This window comes from Platichthys flesus, chromosome 9 (genome assembly GCF_949316205.1).
Source record: "Platichthys flesus chromosome 9, fPlaFle2.1, whole genome shotgun sequence".
NCBI classification, from domain to species: Eukaryota; Metazoa; Chordata; class Actinopteri; order Pleuronectiformes; family Pleuronectidae; genus Platichthys; species Platichthys flesus.
Genome location: NC_084953.1, coordinates 17935367 through 17958721, shown reverse-complemented (window position 1 = coordinate 17958721; position 23355 = coordinate 17935367). Strand labels below are relative to the sequence as shown.

Below are 23355 nucleotides of genomic sequence, written 5' to 3'. Positions count from 1 at the left end.
CTTCCTAATGGCTTTGATCCTCTTATTGCAGGGGTGGAGACGCCCATTTTCGAGGCGATTAAACACACTTTTTGGTAACCGTGCGTGTGCAGAAGAAAGACGGGCGCGAGATGGACGGCCCTGTCTTGGCATCTGTCCGAGGGTACAGAGGATGATATTGGATCCGATATTACAGATGCTTGGTGATCTGGCCTTATTACAGCACAAGTGGCTGTGGAGCGCTGCCAGGGGGCGAGACGCTGAGAATGAGGAGATGAAGGTTTATGAGGCACCACAAAAGACAGAATTCATATAAGTATGCTGAAGCTGCCTGGCACAGACAAACTGCTCTCTGTGGTCAAATATTTAAGGCAAGGAAGAACACCCCCCAAAAAGCTTGCACTAAAACATAAGTGCAGCAATGTTTCTTTTCCTGAATCTTTGCTCCTGAGCCCAAAATGATAATACGATGTTGCAAATAATTCAGAGAAACATGAAAAACCAGATGGGCTGGTTTTGTTCCATGGGGCAGCACAATCCACAGCAGATGGTTTAGACAACCAGAGCAATACTATGTAATTAATAACATTGTTAAATATTACAAATAAATGCAATCTTATAATTATTTGACATGAAAATCTCATCCACTGAACAGGCTGCAAATATGAATGTCTTGGAAATCATAAATATAGTCATTCAATTGAAACAAACAAACATACATACATATATATATATGTATGTTCGTTTGTTTCAATTGAATGACTATATTTATGATATATATATATATATATATATATATATATATATATATATATATATATATATATATATAAAGATAAACCTAAATAAATCATAAGGTAGTTTAACATCTTTTTTACCCGGAAACAACAAGTATCATTTAAATCCCTTGCATTTATAGATCTCAAACCTGGTCTAATAGTGTTTCCATATCGACACGTGCATTACTTCGAGGGACACAAATGCCGACTCCTCCCCCTCGTTTCTTACCTGTTTCACAACAAATCCCATTGGAAGAAACATCGTGATAGTCTATTAAGAGCTGTGTCACAAACACTTACATCAAAGCCTGTAGCAGCATTTTCATCGCAAAACAAACGGCGACACACATTTACTTGGCTGCACAGGCTCGGCTCTTGAGGGCGTTTTTTTTTCCGGGGAAATGCAATAAACCCCTTCAAGGGTTCAAAGCCGAAGCAGAAAGACATTTATTACCGAGTTATGGAATACACGTAAGACACGAGGTGCCTTCGCAGAGTGCGGTCGTAATAAAGCAGAGGATCAGATATGAAGTAAATCAACAGCGAGGAGCGGCAGGGTGTCGCAGGTTGGGGGCAGACAGCGCAGTCGGAGCTGAGAGATAAATAATGACCACTATTCATAGTGATTGGAGTTTTTTTAGATGTGATTGGTGACTATGAGAGTCTATAGATTATTTCTGAGTTAGGCAATCTCAAAGGGGGAGGCTGGTTCCATCCACAGCTTGACAACAGATTGATCAAAACGGATCCTTTTGTTCACTTGTCACCTCTTCATGTCCCCACCACTGAGGTCCACACCTCAGTATTTCTTCTGATGTGTGTAAAATAAGAGTTATAGAATATTTGGGATAAAGTGATAGTTAACCCAGAAATTAAAAATCTACAGAAATAAAACATAACATGCCTCCGTACTGCTTGTGTGGTATCGTACGAGTGTCCGGAATGTGAAGGTCGGGGCTTGAGGACATTTTGGTGACACCACACGAGCAGTATTAAGCCATGTTATGTTTTTTTTCTGTTGTTTTATTAAGTCTGAAGATAGTTCACTCATTTCTTCAATTGAACAGTACAACGCCAAGTTCCCCAACTTCCACACTCTGCCCCTGTGTGACTTCCTGTACTGTATTATTCCCTGTTTTATAAGTTCATTTCCTTATGTGTCTGTTTTTTACTTGCTGTCTTTGTGTTTTTTTCATTTTCAATGGCAGCCACTTGAACGAGGGTTCTGGGTTTCTGAAGTCTCTGGGTCATTATCCATCTTTGGCAAATGAAACTCAACTTTGAATGAACTCAGTCATGACTGGACCAATACAGTCATGTGACACATGCAGATGGAAGAAACAGGTGTAATGAAGCTTGTCTGCAGTTGTTATAGTGTTAATAATGAAGTAGTGTTAATATATCTCCATCATCCTCTGATACAATATGAGACTGTGGATGCTTGTATCACAGTTTTAGTCTCAGTTTCAGAATTGACGTTACACCATCAGGTGAATAGATGTTGAGTGGAAAAAATATTTTAGCAGGGGGGTACCAGGAGGTGCAACTTCCCCCTGATAGTCTTCAGATTGCATTCCAGCTTCCTGTCTCTTTCTAGAGAGAAGCATGGGTCATGGTGGCATCAATGCCCAAAGCTGTCCAGCACCAAAGAGACACAGCTGTCTATTGAACCCGACTCTGCTTTGCCCAGCTTCGCTAAATCTGTTGCAGATCACCTTGATCAATGTCCAGCCAGGCCCCCAGCTGGTCCCTGAGTCTCCCATCCAAACACCAGCTCATCTCCAGTCAGCCGTCTGATGGACTGCTGCTCCTTGTTCTAAGTCGGCGGTGTGACTGACGTCTATTCCTGGAGCCCAGTTGGTAGCCTGGCAAACACCAGCATGTCTTCTCCAGTCTGTGGCCTGACAGACACCAGCTCCAGACCTCCACAGTATTTTCCATAAATGATCTCTAAATTGTTCCAACACAGTTGATAGAAGCTCTCATTAGCTCTCTAGAATAAAAGGCCTGACTAGAATCTCTTCATGGATTTAGATTTTTGTCAACGATTGTCGGACCAGTTTGCCTGTTTTCAGCCGTCTTATTGTTTTGACCGTAGACGAGTCACCATCTTGTAAACCTTTGTTTTCTTTTATTTATTGAATCAGTGAACTGCATTTTCTCTCCATCTGCTATTTGGTCCTATTTCCTTTGTTCCTGGCATCAGTTGTGACAGTCCCATCAGCAGCAGCACAGCTGGTGTGTGGGTGAGTGAGAGAACAATCTTGTTGTTAATATTAAATCTAGACTCAACACAGGGTTTGTTTGATTATGTCAACAAACCTGAATGCAGCTAAATCGGCCGGCACATGATGGAGGTTAGTCGTAGTTCAAAGCTGTTTGAACCAAGTTATCATCTGTTCAGATTGCACTACAATAAACGCAGGATAGTTAGTTTCATTTGGATAATTTTCTTAGCTTGTTAGCCTTTTAGTTATTCGTTGTTAATTATTTCTCTTTCAGCATGTGTCTGAAACTTTGAATGAAAGTTGAAGTACTTTTCCTTCAATTAATTTTGTGTCAAGATTTGAAATGGACTTTATAATAACTTACCCCGATATATTTTTATTTTCATTACAAGGTTATCCTTGCGGGGGCTGGCAGCATTTACATATAAATATCATCTGTGTGTTTATTTTCCTCACTGAAAAGACTGCATCAATCAAGGCTCAGGTGTGAGAAGTGAGAAGTGAGAGAAAAGGAGAGAAAGCAGGTGATGGAGCTCACTGTGCTCAGCATGTAGGTTTATTATTATGTACCTCTGCTATTTAGCGAACACAAATTATCTGATCACATTGAAACAATGCAGGCCCAATAGAAACAGACATATTTAAATATAGATGTATCATTTTAACCAGATTTGTATGCGTTACTGCTTAACAGTAATGCTCCCGCCTACAGACATGGTTGTAAAGCTAAGTTTATCCAAACAACTTAAAATGAATGTGTGGAATGTGTAATTCCAATCTGCCTGAATCCTGTAAAGCTGTAAAGTACATGGGACAGCTAGTTTAAAAACTGTTCTCATGGCATAACATATTTTTTTTACAAGATTTATTTACAATGTTTTATTCTTAGGTCTCTTTAACATATACAAACATGGAAGTCCTCTGCGTAATCTAACAACAGGCAACTTTGGAAACATCATATTTTTTAAATGAAAAGACAAACAAATCTAAACCCAAGCTGCGGCTCAGCTGCTGTTGCTATGGAGAGAAATCTAATTAGAGAAGTGAATCAGAGCTGCAGCAAATTCAAAACCTCTTATTATTTCAACAGGGACCGAAAGCTGCATCATGGCTGCTGAGTTCACCTCCCAGTGACCCAGAATGTGAAAGTGAACTGCAAAGTGTTTCACCAGGTTTTCAAAGAACAAGCTTCAGCTCCTCTTGCATTAGCAATGCACTTACCCTGACAAATTCAAGATTGTGCCTGTATTCTATTGACAGCTTCTCTACGTACATTTAAATGTGCTGCCATGTTACAATGGCATTTTTATATGAAAAAAAACTCACATTCTGACTAAGTTGCTTATAATGCGCAGGCACCATTTGTTGAGTGACTTGGTTCCGTGATTGACATCATCTGTCGATCGGTTAGTCTGACACACTGACCCAGACTGAAACTTCTTAACAAATGAACTCATGGCCACCGCTCCCATCACGCGCATCACACACTGTGCATAGGGCCTCAAGTGCAGAGGGGGCAGCCCAATTAGGATCATAATGGTAATAATTATTCATAATTATAAATTGGCGAGTGAATGAGAAGCCAGAGAAACTGTTATAGCAAGACCAGAAGATGCGCGGCTTCCTCACGTAGAGTCCTGGCCTTTAGAAGAGTACATCACCCGACTTAGATTCAAGAAAATACAGGAGTTATACCAGAGACCTCAAGAAGCAGCTGCGCTACAGAGCCGCAGACATGCTCCCTGTGAGGAGCTGCGACACGCAGCCGGGGGGGCCTGAGCATCAGAATGTTGCTCGGAAGCTGCTTAGCAACTGACACCGACCCCTGGAGAGCTGCACAGGCGGGCGGGGGGCTTTTCCCTGGGCTTGATGGTGCTGTTGCCAGGCTGTGCCCACTCTAACTGGGACAGCGGATCTGTATGGCTCCCTGGGACTGTGTGTGTGTGTATGTGTGTGTGGGTGTACATTTTGAGTAATTTCTTGTGTGTGACTAATTGAAAAGTTCAGCTTTCTTATTTGTAGGACTATTAATTCTTTAACAACCGTAGCAACATTGATAATTACCATATATATTTCCTTGGTTTCTTTTATTGAATAAGATTTATTTTTCAAATGCTTACGTGTGTGTTGTTTTGTTGTAGGTGCTACAGTGCAATAAATAGTCTTTGCATAGTTTTGTGAAATTTCTTCAGTTATGTGTGTTTGTCTTTTTTAACAATTCCGTTGTTCTTACAAATACAAATATCTGTAAAAATAAATATTAACACAAACACCTTCCGATAAATCTGATGCTGACACCCACGTCCCCCTCGGGAAAAATTCATAAAACTTTACTAATCATTCATAAATTTGTTTTTATTGAAATACATCTCCAGTGTCCAGGATCTGATTACATTCACCCCAGCTGTACTTCGCTTTAGCATTTAGCTCAAGGTATATGCGAGCTCCCACAGCCAAGAGCATGGATGAGACCAGCTCATGAATTAACCAGGGACATTTTATCCCCATCAAACTTAAGAAATGCTCCTCACTAAAGCTGCTGTCAGACATGCACCGAACTCCTGAACTCTCTGTACTTTCTCTGGAGGAAGATTGTGTGATTGCAAATGTCCGAGTGGGAGCCTCTGGATTATCTGCAGACTTTCTCCACCTGGCCCCCTGTCTCAGGTCAGCAGAAAGTCTTCTAACATGCGACAGGCGCAGAATTAATATATATATATTACTTCTCGCCACCTCTCGAGGATTTGTTGCTGTTGTGAACATATTTGTGCAAAGAACCTCCCGCTGCGTCGAGTCTATTTTTTGCGCTTTACTCGAGTGTATCGCACCAGGAAACACACTGAAAAACGATCTTAAACTATATTGATGACATATTTTATATGATATAAATGATAAAATATGCATCCCATACTTTCAAGTCCCATTCTGTTGTCCTGGAGTTTTAATTTAACCAATGACATTATTAAATGTCCCCCTCTGCCCATCCACTACAGCCACACAAGCAGTGATACCCATAAAAAGAGAGAGAGGGGGGGGACTACGTATTCTCCACATAGGCTTGAGTGGAGAATACGTAATTTACCCCCGACACCCGACATTTAACGGAGCAAACAGTGGAGAAGTTCTTCAACATGGATGACATTAAATTAATAATTGAAGTGGAGTTCAGTACAGTGAGTTGTATGATCCTCGGAACATGTTGTATAAAGACAACACCAAGGAGGACACATGTTGGGTCGCTGTTGCTTAATGTTGGAGCAACAAGTAAGTATATGCTTTTAATCTACTGGATCAACGGGTGATATTATTAGCGCTGCCGGCGGTCCAGCGTCGCTTCAGTGTCCGGTGTGAACAGCCAAGCGCCGGCGCGATAGGGATTAGCGCGGTGCTTTGGTGTCGCCTCCACGTTCTCTGTTCCTCTTTCGAAATGAATGCGCTGTCGATGTCTTCTAAAACAGACTCAATGGCAGCATCTACACATCTCATGTTTGTTGAAAACGAATTCAACCTAAGCGCTCTTTGATGACGTGGTTGATTACGTTACCGTTGATCATCTGTCCATCATCGTATAAAGCCCACCCTGACAATCTGATTGGTCCGGATGATTTCGAACCGGGCATAATTTCTCCCCAATGGAGCGACTCCAGACCGAACTTCCCGACCTCAAATGTTGTGGGCGGGGCTAAGTTTGTCTGGCATCCAGGCTAGGTAAAGTCCAGACTCAATTCTCTGGACTTCACTCAAAGGTCATGTCGGAGGAATCTAACTAACACTGCAGAAAATGAAATGGACTTTACCAAAGGAAGCCTGCATGCCCACACTTGTCTTCCTAATTTAAGATTTCCTGCTGTGTAATCAGATCGAATTACTGCTATCTGCGCCAAGTCCGTCCTCGTCCTCTCATTCTCCTCAACCTCCACTTACCTCTGATGAAGCTCTGCTCGGCCAGGCTATGGATGCTGGCCAGGTGACCGCTGTGCTCCCTGCAGTCCTTCTCGGCATCCTCCCAGGTGTGTCTGCGGCTGAAGTACCTGTAGCAGTGGCCGTGGAACTTCCTCCACGTGTGCTCGCAGCCCTCTGTGTCTGCAGGAGTACAGGGGGGTGGGTGGGGGGGGTGGAAAGGAGAATGATTGTTAAGGACAGTGATTAGTCAATGGGAAACCCATGTCAGAAGAGAAATGTGGCTTTTGTAATCGTGACACGTCGATATAGCAGCTGCAAAGGAGCTATGGTGTTTTGCAGGAAAGGAGAAAGAGAATTTTCTAATAAGAAATGGAAAACCAACATACATTTGGATCATATCTTTTCCATATCTTGGATCCACAAAGAAAATTCCTTCATGTGTCTTACAGCCCACAAATCAATATAACACATTCCCCCTCTGTCGCTCTGCTTCTTCTTTTTCTTTTTTTAGTTCGGTTTTACTTTGCGATCCCTCTGTGACGCTCCTCTCCGTCGCGATCCCTCCATCTTGCCCTCCTTTCTGTATCTCCTTCTCTTTGATTTGACTTTAAATCCACAGCAGAGGCAAGTCTGTGGTGAGACAGCTTAGTACAGTGAAAGGGCGTTTTAATCTATTCAAATGACAACACCGCTAAGAAACCTCTTCCAGTGCGACGCGTTCACTTGGTAATTAAGCCCTGTCACAGTCCTGTAGCTGCAGCGACTCTCTCTCCACCCATCCCTCCATCGCTTCGTCCTCTCCCTTCATCTCCGTCTCATCAACCCTCCCTCGTTTCTCTGGGAGTTAGCAGTGGGACTCTGAGCTGTACATTTCAAATGGGACGTGTGTGTGTGGCTTACGGTTCCATGCTGGATTGGTGTGCAAATATGTGTGAATTTGAATGTGTGTATGCCCAGTTGATGTGGCTCTGGCTCGATGTGTCAGCCACCTTCAGCTTCCCCTCATCCTCACCCCCTCAGGTGCCCCCCTCCCTCCCTACAGTGCACAGATCGGAGAGAAGGTCTGTGCTTTTCTTCCAACAAATCGGAGGCGACACCAGTAAATTGGGCAGTATGGGGCCCTGCTAAGCAGGCAGAGAGATGTATTTTGGCTGTGGAAGGAAGAGGCGAGGAGTTCATTACTGAAGGCCTTTTACCCTGCAATATGAAATGAAGGCCCAGACACCTCCATCCTGCGTTAGGAGAGAAAATGCTTTTCACACTGGGAGGATCGCCTCTTTTCACAGTGTTGTTCAGGGCAGTGACATCATTTCACAAATTGCAATACACTGGTTCACATTGTGTGTGACGGTCGCGTTCATATTAACAAGTCAGAGCAGCCGCACAGCACGAGGCACACGTCTGAGAGTCAAGTGGAGCTGCAGCAGTGAGCGTCATACAGAGCTTTAGCGTGGGGCAAAAATCCTTCACTCAGGTGTTTTCAAATGTCTATGTATTTGAGTATGTCACAGGCAATGATAAAATAATACCAATAATATAATATGTTTTACATGTTATTAGAGGAGATCGTGGAGGAACACATGTTTTATAAGTTCACAGTGACCTTGACCTTTGACATTTTAACTAGCAAATTTGAATCAGAAAACATGTTAACTTTTCTCAAAGAGAGTAAAAATGTACCAAAACTCTTAAATGCTACTTTCAAATGATATCCAGTGTTAGTCATAGCTAAGCAGGCGGGGTTTAACTCTTATTACCTTGGAGGGATGACAAGCAGCTAACTCACAACAGGGGATTTAAAGAGGAGTGAGGAGGGAGGTATTCATGCATGACATGGCTCATGGTACAACCAGTTCTTAGCATTGCTTTGAATACTAAATGAGGTTTATCACTCCACGGACATTTAGAGAACATAAATCCATGTCAGCCAAGTTAAAATAAAAGTGACAAACTGACATTAAAGACACATCCCTGTCCCTCATCTGGCGAAACCAGAGTTACAGAATACTTGAGAACACTTTTGGAACCAGATCTGACACAGTGACAAACTACAGGAGAAGGAACATGTAGGCATTACTATCAGCAGACGCATGTTGGGTCCTTAACATACAATGTACTAACATGCACTTGGTTCCTTTACAGTTTTTAGCAGCAAACAGTAGTAGTCATATGAGCAGTATTAGTAATATGAGGATTTATTTTCTGTACAACAGAGATAGTTTGTTCCTCCATCACACCACTGCGGTGCCTGCAGCGCCCGAACTTCAGGTCAGATGTTCAGCTAAAGTGATTGGATCTTACTCCTGACCTTACTTTGTCTAATGATGTCTTCTGAGAAATGATGTAAGTTGTTCTGACAATTATCGTAAATGTAAATGCAGAAGAGGAGAATTGCTTCATTACTTTGCCGACTTAAATTTCTCCTCCGCTGGTCTGGGGATTTATTCTGATGACCTCGAAACGCACTAATGACATGAAACCCAATTAGCCACTTTAACATCCTCAGCTTCCTGTGGGCGGCTCAGTGGCTCTCTGGTTAACCCTGTTGCCCTAACAGCAAAAATGGGTCTGGGCTAAACTTCCCATTTGGACCATAGTGTGCATGTCCTCTTCATTTCAGAATAGATTTCCTTTTGCAATGGCAAGTGGGAGCACCAGTCTACTTGTAGATGTGGGCATGAGTATCATCTCTGTGGGCTGATTCATCACTGGACAGTGAGGACGGACAGAACTGGATTCAAATTTTAGTGACAATGGTTTTGTCCAAACTCTTTTTGCTTTACCTTGATATGAGTAAGAACCATTTAGCACATTATTATGGTTAACACTGTCAGCTGGAGCTAATCCCAGTGGACATTGGGTGAGAGGCGTGTTGCACCCTGCACAGGTGACTGGTGTATCAAAGAGCCAACATATAGAGTCAAACAACCATTCTATCTCACATTCACACCCAAGGCCAAGTTATCTTTAGGAGTTGTTCAGGTGTACACATGAAGCTGTTTCTTGAAGTGTCACCTCTACTCCGAGAGGCTGCTTCAGTTCTAACTAAATACGATGAGAGGTGACACGGCTTCAGAAACACAATCTAGTCCAGATGCACACATCATCAACTCCCATGACCTGGATGACTGAGAATTTCCACAGATATATGCTCAGTTTGGAACTGTCGCCTCACCAGTGGCGGATCTAGGATTTGTATGAGTCAATGGCCATAAAAGGGCCACAATTTACACAGAGGGGCCAATTAGAAGTCAGACACTCACGTATATTCCTTGTTAACAGTTATCTCTAAAGCTTTGAGCAAAGTCAGGTCATTGAATATATTTAGAAAAATTGTCCCTTGTGCTTAGAAAATAATAATCCTAATATTTGTTGTTGGTATTGTAGGTAATGAGTACTTTTTTAGGAGATAGACAAGGCCATTTTAGGATTCTATCAGATTTCAGCTAGGGCCAGCGCCCCCTGGACCCGCCCCTGTGCATCACAGTAAAAAGGTTCATGTTCTGAATCCCAGTTTCAGACGGGGGTATTTCTGTGTGGAGTTTGCACGTTAACCTGGTGTCTGCGTGGGATCTCTCCGGCTTCTTCCCACAGTCCAGCCCAGAGATTGGGGTAAGTATCATGAAGATTATGAAGATTACAGCTTCAATGAGACCACTCAGTACGGAAACATATTATTAGAAGATGGGAACAAAATCACTAGCAAATATTAGTTACAACCTTTCACTCAATCACAACCGTATGTGTGTTAGTGCTAGGACACTAATAAACTGGTAACCATTACGGATTTTTGCAGATTGGTTCTCTGTTTGTGGATTAATACAAACGACGACGGACTGGGTATTTATGGAAAGGCTTAGCTGCCTTCAGACTCACTGCATAAAAAAAAAAAAATCACTAATTTGAATGAGGACAAATCCTGAAAATGCCGCTTTGTCTGCGAAACGTTTGAACCAGGCTCAACTCTTGCCGCAGAATATCGTCATCCGGCAACGGACCTTTATTGCAGTGCGATCTATAATACATTAGAACATTCTGTCAGTTTCAAAGAGAAACCAGCGGCATTTGAATCAGCACTTCACAGCCTTACATCTCCTATGTGCTATAAGAGCGTGTTTCTGATTATAGATTAACATTAGCCAGTCCAATGTTGCTGCTGTTATCTGTGGTCTTACTGGGCCAAAATCCTTCCCTGGTGCTGTCATTCCCTCTGCCGACTCTACTCTCTCACTCCATCATCCTGAGTGGAAGCCACCTGCTCAGTGTTTGCCAACATTACAGCTGGTTCATTGTATTAACATCAGGAGTGGGTCCACTTTGGCTCATGCAGGTGGAGAATGGGTTGTTATCTACAGGCACAGGGACAGGAGAGTCAGGGTGGGAGTCACAGAGAGAGAGAGAAACACACACACGCACACACACACACAAATGAAACATACACACCGTTACAAAATCACACAACCTCTGTTGCTGTGTGTTCTGGCCCATCAGTCAAGAGTGTGTGTGGAGGCTAGTGCTGGTCAATTCCTACTAAATAAACCATTGTATCCAAGAAGACAGAACCTTAAGTCAGACTTTGCCCACAGTACAACATATATTTGTACCTGTTTTTTAAAGGGATATCTTCATCCACATGAACTTGGTTTTACAGAATATCTCCGTCCAGACAAGAACATAAAAACAACTAAAAAAGCTCAAACAAGCATGCCGGGCCAGTATGTGGCGAATGTCAATAAAGTCTACATCAACAGTCCAGGAAATACCAGAGAAGGATGCTGGGATCCAAGACAGTGAATGTTGGTTATGTGGTGCAGTGATGACAGATTTAACTGCAAACTTGTAATATGACCGAGCAGTGCTACCTAAACGTAGATGAAACTGTATGTAGCCGCCAGTGTTGTTGTTGTTGTTGTGTCTGGTGCATGCAGATACACCCGAGTTTTTTGAAATTCATCACTTTGGAAAGCTTTTTTAAAAATCCCACTTTTTAGTGACTTAAAAGACTGTTTGCATGTGGACGAGAGGCTCAAAGGCAGAGGGAAACGTTTATTTAGCAAAATATCTGCATTAGTGTGGACAGGCTTCACACACATGGAAGGAGGAAAGAAATGAGCGGGCGAGAATAAGAAAATGAAAGAGTCGGAGAAATGGAGAGACAGAGAGATAGAGCGATAGAGAGAAAGAAAGAAGAGGGAGTGATCAAAAATAAACAGGCATGTTTTCTCCCCCTCAGATCTTCAACGTAGTCTCTGCTGATTTCTCCTCCCGCTCGCTGACAGTGAGGCTCAAAGCCCGACATCACATCAACCTCTTCAAATATTTAGACATCATTCAAGTCGTTCTCTTCCTTTTCCCGTGCTCCCTCTGTCAAGCAGAGAGAGAGGTAGGGGGTATGTTTCAGCGATTAATATTCCCACAGACCTTAGAGCACAACGGTTAGGAAATAAAAGGCCATGCACTTCACGCTGACTGATTGGGTCGTTTATCCACGTCACAGAGTGATATTTCTGCGGCTTGGCTTTTTTAGATCCCCCGAATGATGAAACTGCATGTGTTTGCATTTCTGCGTGTGTGTGTGTGCGTGCGTGTGTGTGCGAGTGTGTGTGTGTGCCTGCGCTGCCATTTTGCCTCCTCCCTGTGTGACTCTTTGACTGCTGGCAGCTCAGTGTCCCATTTGCAACCGGGCAGATGACAGCGGTCCGGAGAGAGACGGGGAAATAAGTGTGAGAAAGAGCGAGAGACGTAGAGAGAGAGGGAGATGAGGAGGATGCCAAAAGGTGAGGATGTGAGGAGAGTGTTCAAGCGGCTGTGGAATTATTAATGGTTATTACAAGGCCAGTGTTGATTAATGGAACATCCTAATTGTGCGTTTCTCTCAATTAGGAGTAATGGATGTTACAGTACCACAGCTGCAGAGCTTGATGACCGATGCCAGTGTGAAGACTCGCTCTGCAGAATTAGACCTCAGACGAGTCTCTGACGATTGATGCTGAGGGAGGACACTCAGGCAAAAGGCAAGGCAGCACAGGCTTTTAAAGCAAACAGGCAGAAACTCCTACAGCATGTTCACAGCTGATCCTGTGGATGTCTTTCTAGAAATTCTATATCACTCTACACTGAGTGGGAATGCAGGTAACTGTACATTAAAGGTACAGGTTATAGACGTGAACATAGCACGAGGCCGGAAGATGACTAAATGAGCCAGACAAAGATTCGGTTTTTAGTGTCCATTACCCTCTCCCTGATTGTTTTCCATGATTACATTGTGCATTGCAGAAAAAAAAGAAGATCAGCCTCTATTCCTCTTCCAGAATTCCATTTGAAATGTTTTGTTTGAACTCGACCCGGGATACCTGACCCTAACCTGTCAGGTACCAACTGGTCCCGGCAAGGCTCAGGTTGGGTATCCACACTCAGATGTGCCATCCTCATCTTCATCACCATGAACAAATGAACAAATCCTCAGAGAATTATCACCTCACTCTCAAGTTTTACTGCTTCACAGCATATTACTGCTCATGCTTTGGTTTTACGTCTTCGCCGTTTTTATCGTTTCATTCTGGGCACTCCTCACAATCTTTTTCGACAAAAGCAAGGAAGTGTTAACAGTTAAAAAAACGGATAAACTCAATCTAACCTATTTGCTCATTCCCAAACTGCACACAGGCAAAGTTAGCGAGTAGCTGGTGAGCAGAGGTGAACGTTTGCCTCGGGAGTCAAACTAGCTCTTTAAAGCTAAAAGTAGAGCGAATATTTTACATATGTTAATCTAGTGGCAAGTAACACAACTTCAAATGAATGCTAATGTTGCTCCGTGTCTGCTGGATGTGTAAAAGGACGTCTGTTTGCTAACCATCCTCAAGTGGCCAAAGAAATCTGTTCCGGGAGATTACCAGGAAGTCAGGAGCCTGAGGAAGTCATCTTTCTTTTGGCAATTTTTTTGTGTTTCAACCAAAAAAATGAATAAAAAAAAGGAGAATCAGACCAAAAGTATTCATCTTTCATAAATAACTGCTTTAACACTGTCCGACAAGCAGACCGTGACAAGCAGGGACGGCCAGAAAGAGGGAAAACACTTGTCAGCTACAGACGGCTGACAAATTCATGGATAAATGAATAAATGAGCGGAGAAACATAACGAATGCAGATGCTTCCAGTGGTGCGCTGTGGCATGTTCAGAGCAGCCACAGTGCATTCTGAGTTTGTAGCAAGACTGCAGATGGAAAAGATCTAAGTGACTTTGAAAGTGGGTTCATTGTTGGGGCACGTAGGGCAGAGGGTTCACTCACAAACCTCCGATGAGCAGCGTGTGTCAACAACAGAGGCCGAAGTGAAATCTGCATTTAGATCTGTGCAAAAATCACAGACACTGGTCTTCAAAGAAAAAGTTTATGGAAAAAATAGAATATGCTCACATGAATAATTCTTGACAAATTTGCAAGGCCCCTAATGCCAAGTACATACTACCCAACTTTCAAGAGCTGCTTTCAGACATGCACTGAACTCCAGAGGTCCTCCACTGTTTCTCCAGAGGAGGTGTATTTAACACAAAGGCCAGAGTGAGAGCCACTGGAGCTTCTGCTGGCTGTCTCTGCTAGTGCTCTGCATAAAAATAATATTTTTATCATTTTGAGGAAAAGTTAGGAGGCAACTCACCATCTTGCGCCGGGATTGGCTGTGGTTGTTGTCTCCTAGTTGGTCTAGATATTTAGCCCGTAAGAAATCTAGTCAGATTCTGTGACGTGTCGGCGACCTCGTCAAATGGTGTCTTTGAAGATTTCACACACGGCGATTGGCGGGTGTGTTCGTGACAACAGCAACGACAACTGATCCCAGTTCATGAGTCAAGCGTCACTGAACTTTGATTAAACAGATGAGCAGCTCTTTGTGCAGCAGGGGAGACACAGCTTTACAGTTCTGTGGCCTGAGCCCAGCAGCCGCTCTATAGAAGTCTTTAGGAAGAATGGTGTTTACCTCTGCAGTAGAGTTCAGAGACTGGTATGTCAAAGTGCACTGAAGCTGTTCTAGCAGCTGGCAATGGCTCAACACTTTACAAAGAAACCTTATGTTGGTTGTTCCTTTAATTATAGATCCACCATTGTACGAAAAACTCCACTGGGAGTTTTGTGCCTCCTTTTTTTTGAGACATAATCTCATTAAAACTTAAGTAAAGTGCATTTTTATGTTGTGCTCTTTCTCAGTGATCATTGTGAGACTAGTTAGGAAGTCAGACACACTTTCATACATCATATTGATACAAGCAGCTATTGTCTTTTTGCAAGCTGTAAAAATGCAGAGACAATAGAGAGTCATGCCACAGGAGCGAGCAAGAAACTTAACTGGAACAAGGTGCACGATGAGCTCCAAGAAAGTTCGATGGAAAAGTTCCTGTGGAGGAAATGAACCGTGGGATGCCAGCCAATGAAAGACAAAAGGGAGTGCAACAGTAAGAGCCAGGCTTCTGCTGTTTGAGGACTTACGCAATCATTCCTGGAAATATGAGAGAGAAGAGGAACAAAAGCCACTAAACCTCTCGCGGAGCTCAAAGTGCTCCTTTACACCTCTCCATCAGAAACGTTCATTATTGCACAGCAGAGGAACACACACCCTCCTCTCTCCCTCTCTCTCTCTTCCTCCATCTCTTTCTCACTTTCTTTTCATCTATTATAACACCTGCTCTGATGCTTCCTTTTCTTCACTGCGGCTTTCTGTGCTGGCTGAACTTCCTTCCAATCAGGGGGAGAAAATGACGGGATTTTCAGGAACATTGTCTAATTAAGCACCTTGAATGAGAATGAACTACCCCCCCCCCCCCCCCCCCCCCCCATCTGTCCAAGCTCATCAGTTCAGAGAGAAAGTGATGGTTTGCTGCAGCCTCTGCCAGATTTAGGGAAGACTTCAGGGGTATATAACATGTGAACCTGCCTGTTTTTCGGCATTCCACGCACTCCCATGAAACTTCAGGAAACCGCTGTGGGCGAAGTACAACCTGAAGATCCGTCCCCCTCCTTTCTCGGTCTCGTGTCCACCTCGAAATGTTATTATGATGCATGAATCTTCATTAGCATTAATGGCTTCTAAATACCCGGAGGACACAAAGAAATTAATTTTGAGCTTTCTGCTGAGTCACAGGTTTGGACGGCGGCGGTGCAGTCTGGGACAAAGCATAAGAAATTAAGCAAAGTTGGCGAAGTCCCGATGGCTTCCTCCTGAGCCTTTCTCTGGACTCCGGGAGAGGCAGATGCTGAGTCATGCAATCACTCCAAGAACAATAAAGATAAAGATGGAAAAACAAACAAATAAATAAAGAACTAGGAAGTAACATCCAACGGCAAAGTTCAGCCAGAGTGCTCAGTGTACTGTCGATTAAAAAGAGAGTACAGAGTAAATAGCTTAGAGAGACGGATCTTATTGCCCAATAACACCTCAAGAAACGTTAGACGCAGAGTCAATGACATGAGGGACGGGATGACCAGCGAATGCTGGGACCAGATCAGTAGAGAACTGCTCCTGTATTTCAGGAAAGAGGTCAAAATAAAGACATATGCATAACTTTCGACAACTCATTTAAACTATAGTATACCTACATTCAAATTTATCAAGAAATAATACAAATCTAAAACCCCAAATGGTATCATAACAACATAATGTTCAAAATTTTATTTTGTTTCATTCTATCTTTAGTTTTTAGTCCCTTTTTTGAGCAGCAAAACTAGAGATATAATCTGTGATATGTTTCTTTATCCTTATGAAAGCCTGGTGCCGACATTATTCACAATCCAACTTAACTGCCATTGTTTCAGTCAAGCCTGCCCTCCCTAGAAAAACGGTCAGAACCAATGATTTTAGCAAGTGTACAGCAAGTTTACGTTCATGCGACAGTGCCCTGTTGCTATGATGGGAACAAAGGAGGAGGTCAGATAGAGCGAGGCTCAGTGTGGATGATGTTTCAGTTTTTTTCCCATTTCCAACATGGGTTGCATGTTTTTTATTTCCAGCACAAACTCAATAGTTCCCAGACTCTCACCACATGTTTGATATTGTAAACATAAATGAGTTTTATCTCAACTCACAGATCTATGTGAGTTTCAGCTTTACACTTTCAACCTATTTTAATCGGACCAGGTCTAATGACTCTAATATTCAGATGTTTGTGCAGAGGTTTTATCAAAATAGATAGTTTCATCCAAACTAAGATCTTTTCCAAAGTTGTTCTCATGCCTTTACCTCACCAAACCTTTACTATAAGGTTCATTCCGCATCATTTTAAAGGGCATTGCTGCAGGATGTATGTTCAGATGTGTAGAAGCAGCCACTGCCTCAAGCTGCAGTTAGTTAGTATCTTCTTCCCTCAGACTTTTTAGTCATTTTTTAAACTGCACGTCTTTAGTCCCAGCAAATTCTGACGCCAGTGACATCACCTGAGCCGACTGTGAAAGTCGATGTGTGATAGAACGAGTGCGATCACAGACGTGACAGGAGAAGAAGTGCATCTGGTACTTTCTGGTACACTTCCCAGCACTGTGAGTCGGCTCGGTCTGCTCTCCTCGTCATTAGTCTCAGTGTGTAGGCCTCGCTTCAGCGTCTGCTGCCTGCCTCCAATCTGCAACACTGCTGTTGCTGTTTACATCCGTCTGCCCCAGATTCACCCGTCGTCCTCTTTCAGGGGGAAAAGTTCTGCTCTACTTTGTCCTCTGTGATGCTGTCTTGTATTTGTTTTTCCTGTCTGTGCACATGTGTGTGTGTGTGTGTGTGTGTGTGTGTTGTGTGAGTGTATCTGAAAACAGAGTGCTTCCAGCCTAGAACGATTGAACCTGAACCGGGTTTAGACGCTGTGTTCACAAACACACTTTTGGGGTGAACTCATTGTCTCGTCATCGTCATGAATGCTAAATCAGGAAGACTTTCCCTGAGACAAATGTTTCTTAGTTCTTGCTGTGTTTCACCTCCTTTCTCTCTGTCTCTCTATCCCCCGCTACGTCTCCTTCTCCCCTTCTTCCTGCTTCTTAGTCCGCTGACTGTGGGTCTTTTCAATGGTCCAATCAGGTTCCGCCAGAACCCCATTCAGCCAATCATGCCGTTGCTGCCAAATGCTTTCTTCTCTCCACCAAATGTTCTTGTTCTTTTTTTACCCAGTCTGAGTTCACAGATGTATCCGTTGTCCGTTTTTGTATGTGTGTGTGTGTGTGTGTGTGTGTGTGTGTGTGTGTGTTGGTGAACTGGCAAGTGTGAGAGGGATTCTACCTATAGAGGAAAAGGCTCTGAACACTGTTGATTTTGTGGCGGTTCATACACATCAACACTGGTCCTTCATATGAGGGAATTCTGATGTTAATCTTTTTATGTTTTATTGCCTTAATTGTTTTTCTGTTTTTGTTTTTGCTTCTTTGTTATGCTGTCATCTTCTATTTATTGTTCCTATTCTTTTTATTTGTAATAACTGTTTTGACACAAAGCAGTCTTCTTATTGCTTTTATTCATTATTAGTTAGTTATTGCATTTTGCAATTGGCCTTGAGTCTCTGCTTTATCAATGCACTTTGTAAAACCGGCTGGATTTATAAAGTTAGGCATATTATTATTATTATTATTATTATTATTATACGAATTGGCTTCCACACCTTTTTATCTGTCTGACGTCACAAATGTGTCTATATGCCAATATAATTGTTTAATTATATCACATCATGTTCTTTTGTCCTTCTTGACAATAAAATGTGTTCAGCTGTCAAATGTAAGTCCCTCCTGATGGACATGGCTACCTGTGTGTTTGCCTCTGCTTGACCCGCAGGCCTGGCAGCTGTCCGGCTCTACTGGGGGATTTTGCACGTCTTAAAATAATAAATGGTTTGACATATGGAACCAGGGCGGGGAACAGCAGAGGGGTGTGAGAAGATGGATGAAGAGTGAATCACTACGTGCTGTCCTTCTCTGTGAGCTTAGAGCAGCAGCAAACACATTTCTCAAAGAAAACCAGGCAGCAGGCAAACACCGGTGCATTAATTAGTTACACACTCCTTTAACACAGGCTTTTTGTTTCCAATTTGTATATTTGTTCTGCTAGGAAACACAGAGAGTGAGAGAGAACACACATTTCCTGTGGATACGATTATTCTCGGTTGGTTGTTTTGTAACTCAGAGATGTTGCACAGCACTTTAATTTGTCTGTTGGAGTCGTAGTGTGAGACTGCCATCCAAGATGCTGCTGAATAAACAGACAGGAAAGACATCTTTTGATATTTGGGAAGGGTACATGGGTAGGTAGAAGGAGTTGTGTTTGTTTGTGTGGCAGGGAAAAGAGAAACAGACACAAAAGAGTTTTGGGGCCTTGAAGAGCCCAAATTTTTTTCTGTTCCTCATTTTGCTTCAAAGGGACGTTTGACGGCTGAAGATTGGTTCTGAGATCAGAGTCTGGTTGAGATTTGGTTGAGGTTAGGCGGCTGAGACATGTAAGATGCAACACGGGTCTTTTTTAAGTTGCAACATATGCATCTGCCCGTGTGTGTCGTCTGTGACTAAAAGATCTTCAACTTTGCAGAGGTATCACACATACACACACACTCACACACATGCACACAAACAGCAGACGCACTCACACAGCGACACAGGAACACAGTCACAGAGTGTGACGAAGCCTCCTGCTGTTAGGCAGAGATGAGAGGCATAAAAAGATGCAGCGAGTGACAGCAGAAAGGTGGGGAGAGAAAAGAAAAAAATGAGAAAGGCAACATGAACCAGTGGAATAGCAAAGGAACAATTCCACACACACTCGTGGATGTTATGTGGCTTTTCTCCCTAGAAAGACCGAAGAGAAAAAAAAGTTGCGGCGCGATGGGCGATGGGGGAAAATACAGCTTCTCTCTATTTCACAATTTTTTTCTGAGTAAAAGTTGGCTTCTGCCTCCGCTGATTAGGCAGCAAACCAAGAAATAAACCAGCAGGACGGACTCAACAGTGAGTTTCAGAGCTGGGACGAGATGAGAGTGAAACAACTGAGTGATGCCTCTGCTAGTGCCTTGTCTTTTAAACAAATATCCATTCATTAATAAAACAGACGTTTTTTTAGGAAAAAAACTACAAAAGCACAGATTGAGCTGGTTTGCATGGGGGCTGAATCCACCCACTCCTTCCACAAATGTGTGTCTGCACCTCATGTGGCTTCAGACTTGGCATGTTTATTGTAACTAGCTGGGAAGTGTAGGTTTCGGTTGTTAATTTCCACCATGATATCAACATTCATAGAATCACTTCATCTTCAGCAATGTGTCTTAAAAGTAAAAGCACGAGATTTGTTTTGTTGAAGCAATGCTTTGTGTTGCTCTGAATTAAGGAGCTTTTAACTAGAAAAGTTGTGCACTTGTGTCTGAAGATTGTGTCGATTGACTTCTGAAGTAGTCAACATGCAATGTAAAGAAATAACCGCAGTTTAGTAAATTATTCAAACATGTTCATAAACCAGACACTTTAATAAAAGCAAATTCTGTTTAATCTTATGAAAAACTTGGATTGTAAAATCTTCACTGCAGATACACTAAGTAGGATGAACACAGAGTGTTCTTACTCAACCCTGAGTCATAGAAAGCTCTGCACACAACGTCCAGCACACAAACAATAAAAAGTGAAAGTATTTTGCAGAACTGTTTGAGGAGAACTCACTAATGACACAGAGAAATTCTAAAAAAGCTCTGGAGTGAATCAAAGAAGCAAGGATTCTTAAAATTATAATTCACACGAATTATTCACAATATGGAAAGGAGAGATAATACAGATCATTAAGAGTGTTTCATCTGTCAGTCAGAGATATCTGTCGGTCTGACATGTGAAGAACAGAGACTGCACTGGTTAAATAAAGCTGTGCAGACAGAGATGTAACCTCATTAACAACAGTGCAAACAATAAGTGCAGAGTAACCGGCCATGTTCTTCTCTCTCACTACAGCCAGCACTTGTCAACTTAATATTATTGACTCACAGTTATCACCATGGTAACAGAGCAAACCAGCAGCGGACCATATCTACTCAGCATCCGAGGCTGTTAGCTCACAACACACCTGAACATGCACAAACAAACACACACACCCATGCACACACACACAGCGTGAGTACCCACAGCAAATGAGACAGAGAGAACCGGACCACTTTAGCGAGACAGAGACCAATTGGATGACATTTAAATGGATGAAAGCTTCGATGGAGCGAATTAGTTCTTTTCCAGTGCTCAGACCTTCCTCTGGATCTCAAACTGAGATCACGGTGAAACGGCAAAGAGACGCCTGTTGCGAATTGTACCTTTCACTGCCGAACCCTGTGTTTCTGCAAGCGCGGAGCAGTGAGAGATAAGAGCGACAGGGAAACAGACACTTTGGATCTACACAATCACACCTGCTGCTCTCAATCAGCCATGACGGCGGCAGCGCAGCGGGGGGGGGGGGGACATGCGGAGGCTCCAGTGCATGTCAGGCATGCTGTAGTGGTGTAAGTGTGTGTACTTGCAGAGCTGTCTTCGTGAGGACCGTTTTGATCACAACCTATAGAGTGAGGACAATTTGGGCCGATCCTCACTTTTAACCGGATAAAGACTTGGTTTTGGAGTTAGGTTAGGGTTAGGCATTTAGTTTGGATGGTTCAGGTTAGGGTAAGGGGCTCTGGTATGCATTATGCCAATGATTGTGTGTGTTTGGGGCAGAGGATATAAGAGACAAAAAACTCATTTCACAATGACCATCCCTGATTTATAGATGCTGTACATTTAAGTTGAAAGCGCCTAAAAGTGAAGCACATTTAAACGTCTCTAGAAATTGTTAATTTATTCATGAACTGTACCACAGGAGGGGGATGAATATTGAAGAAGCAACCACAGGGAAATCAGCAAAGTAAGAAACCAAAGTGATGCTTGCTGTGGTGAAAAATCAAAAAGGGCATCAAAGAGTTAATCTGGAACGCTGTAAGATTAAAGTGACACTCCGGCAACTTCGTGTGGTGCCTCCACGAAGTGGTGGGATGTTCAATGGACCATTTATTTAAAAAACAGATCAGAACTAAAAAATACTCTGAGCATGCATTACGTTTCACCCTGTTTTCAAGGCATCAAATAAAAAGATATAATTAAGTAGTAATAATTGGTGCTTAACTTGATAAGAATTACTCCAATTTCTTTTAAAATTTAAAATGTATTGCAACATTTTAGTTTGGGTTAGAGTTAACCCCTTTACCAAGACCAATCTTTTAAGATTGAGGGGGCGGGGCTTATGATACTATACTGCCGCCAGCCACCAGGGGGTGATCGAGACACTTTTGCTTCACTTCTGGAGAGCTGTCATGCTGTCGATCTTAATCTTTCTTCTGTAACGCAGTCTGACGAGTAATTTGGTCTTCATATATAAAAATTGGTGTTGAGTCATTTAAATGGACCATTTTCAAGGCAGTCATGTTGACTTGTCAAAGGTCACGAAAATAATTCCACGTACTCTTGAACAGAACATTTGTTTTTTGTACTTCCAACAGGCCAGTTTTTCTGGAAGATCTTGTCAAAGCGACGGCAGCTTCTACTACGTTATTAATCCGCTGTTCTCTGACATCATTCTCTTGTCTCCTGCGTCTCTGTATCGACTGCTCTGCCTTCACAGTCCCACATCGAGACACTGCAAACTTGTGTCTTTCATTCAAATCTAATTAGGCTGTTCAAATGTGTTTTAAGAGGTTTACAGTTTGCATTATTCAGACATTGTTGTCACAAACCAGGGAGGTTTGTGACAACGGTGCCCCCTCAAATACTTCCCATTCAAATAATGCTGAATCACCCATTGAGCCGTTACTGTTAGAGAAACTAGCTCCGGGAATCTTTAGTGCTAAAGCAAACCTAAAAATGTGACGATTCGCAGGCAGTTTCTGGAACTGCCAGCTGATTCTTTCAACTGTGAAGTCTGAGTGGATTCATGGAGGTTTGTTCATGAAGGACATAAAGGAGGTAATGGTATACTTAGAAAGTGAAGGCCACGTTGAATCTAAAAATATATGTGTCACAACGTCATTGTGGTCAGATGTGACAAGTTATGATTTAGCAAATTGTGGTTTACACCTCAATCTTTCTCCTTCTATGCCTCCATTTCAATCCACACAGTTTGAAAGCTTCTGTTTTATTTTTTCACTATAAAGTCACTGTTTTGACTTTATAAAAATAAATCTCAGCATTAATCTCAGTGATTAATTTCTGTATTTTACGATAGAGTGTTATAAGAATAAAGTTGTAATTTAATGAGGAATAAATCTCAATATTTAAATAACTTAATGAGAAAAAACTTTCATAAATCAATTTATGAGGATAAACTAATAATATTACAAGATTAAAGAAACATTTTTGTTTCTGTGCAAATAAGCACCAAGGAGAACCTCTGCTCACCTTGTTTACTTCAACGTGCAGCGATCAGCAGGAAATTAAAAAGTCTTGGCTGCATGGGGAAACAAACTC

The 23355-nt window shown here is 42.5% G+C and overlaps 1 protein-coding gene across 1 annotated transcript in view; it reads right to left on the bottom strand.

Moving 5' to 3' along the window:
* Positions 1-23355, bottom strand: part of ncanb (neurocan b) — a 104006-nt gene that overhangs the window by 17322 nt on the left and 63329 nt on the right. Inside the window, exon 11 of the mRNA XM_062395677.1 lies at positions 6911-7069. Coding sequence (XP_062251661.1) covers positions 6911-7069 — 159 coding nt within the window. The remainder of the gene's footprint in view (positions 1-6910; positions 7070-23355) is intronic.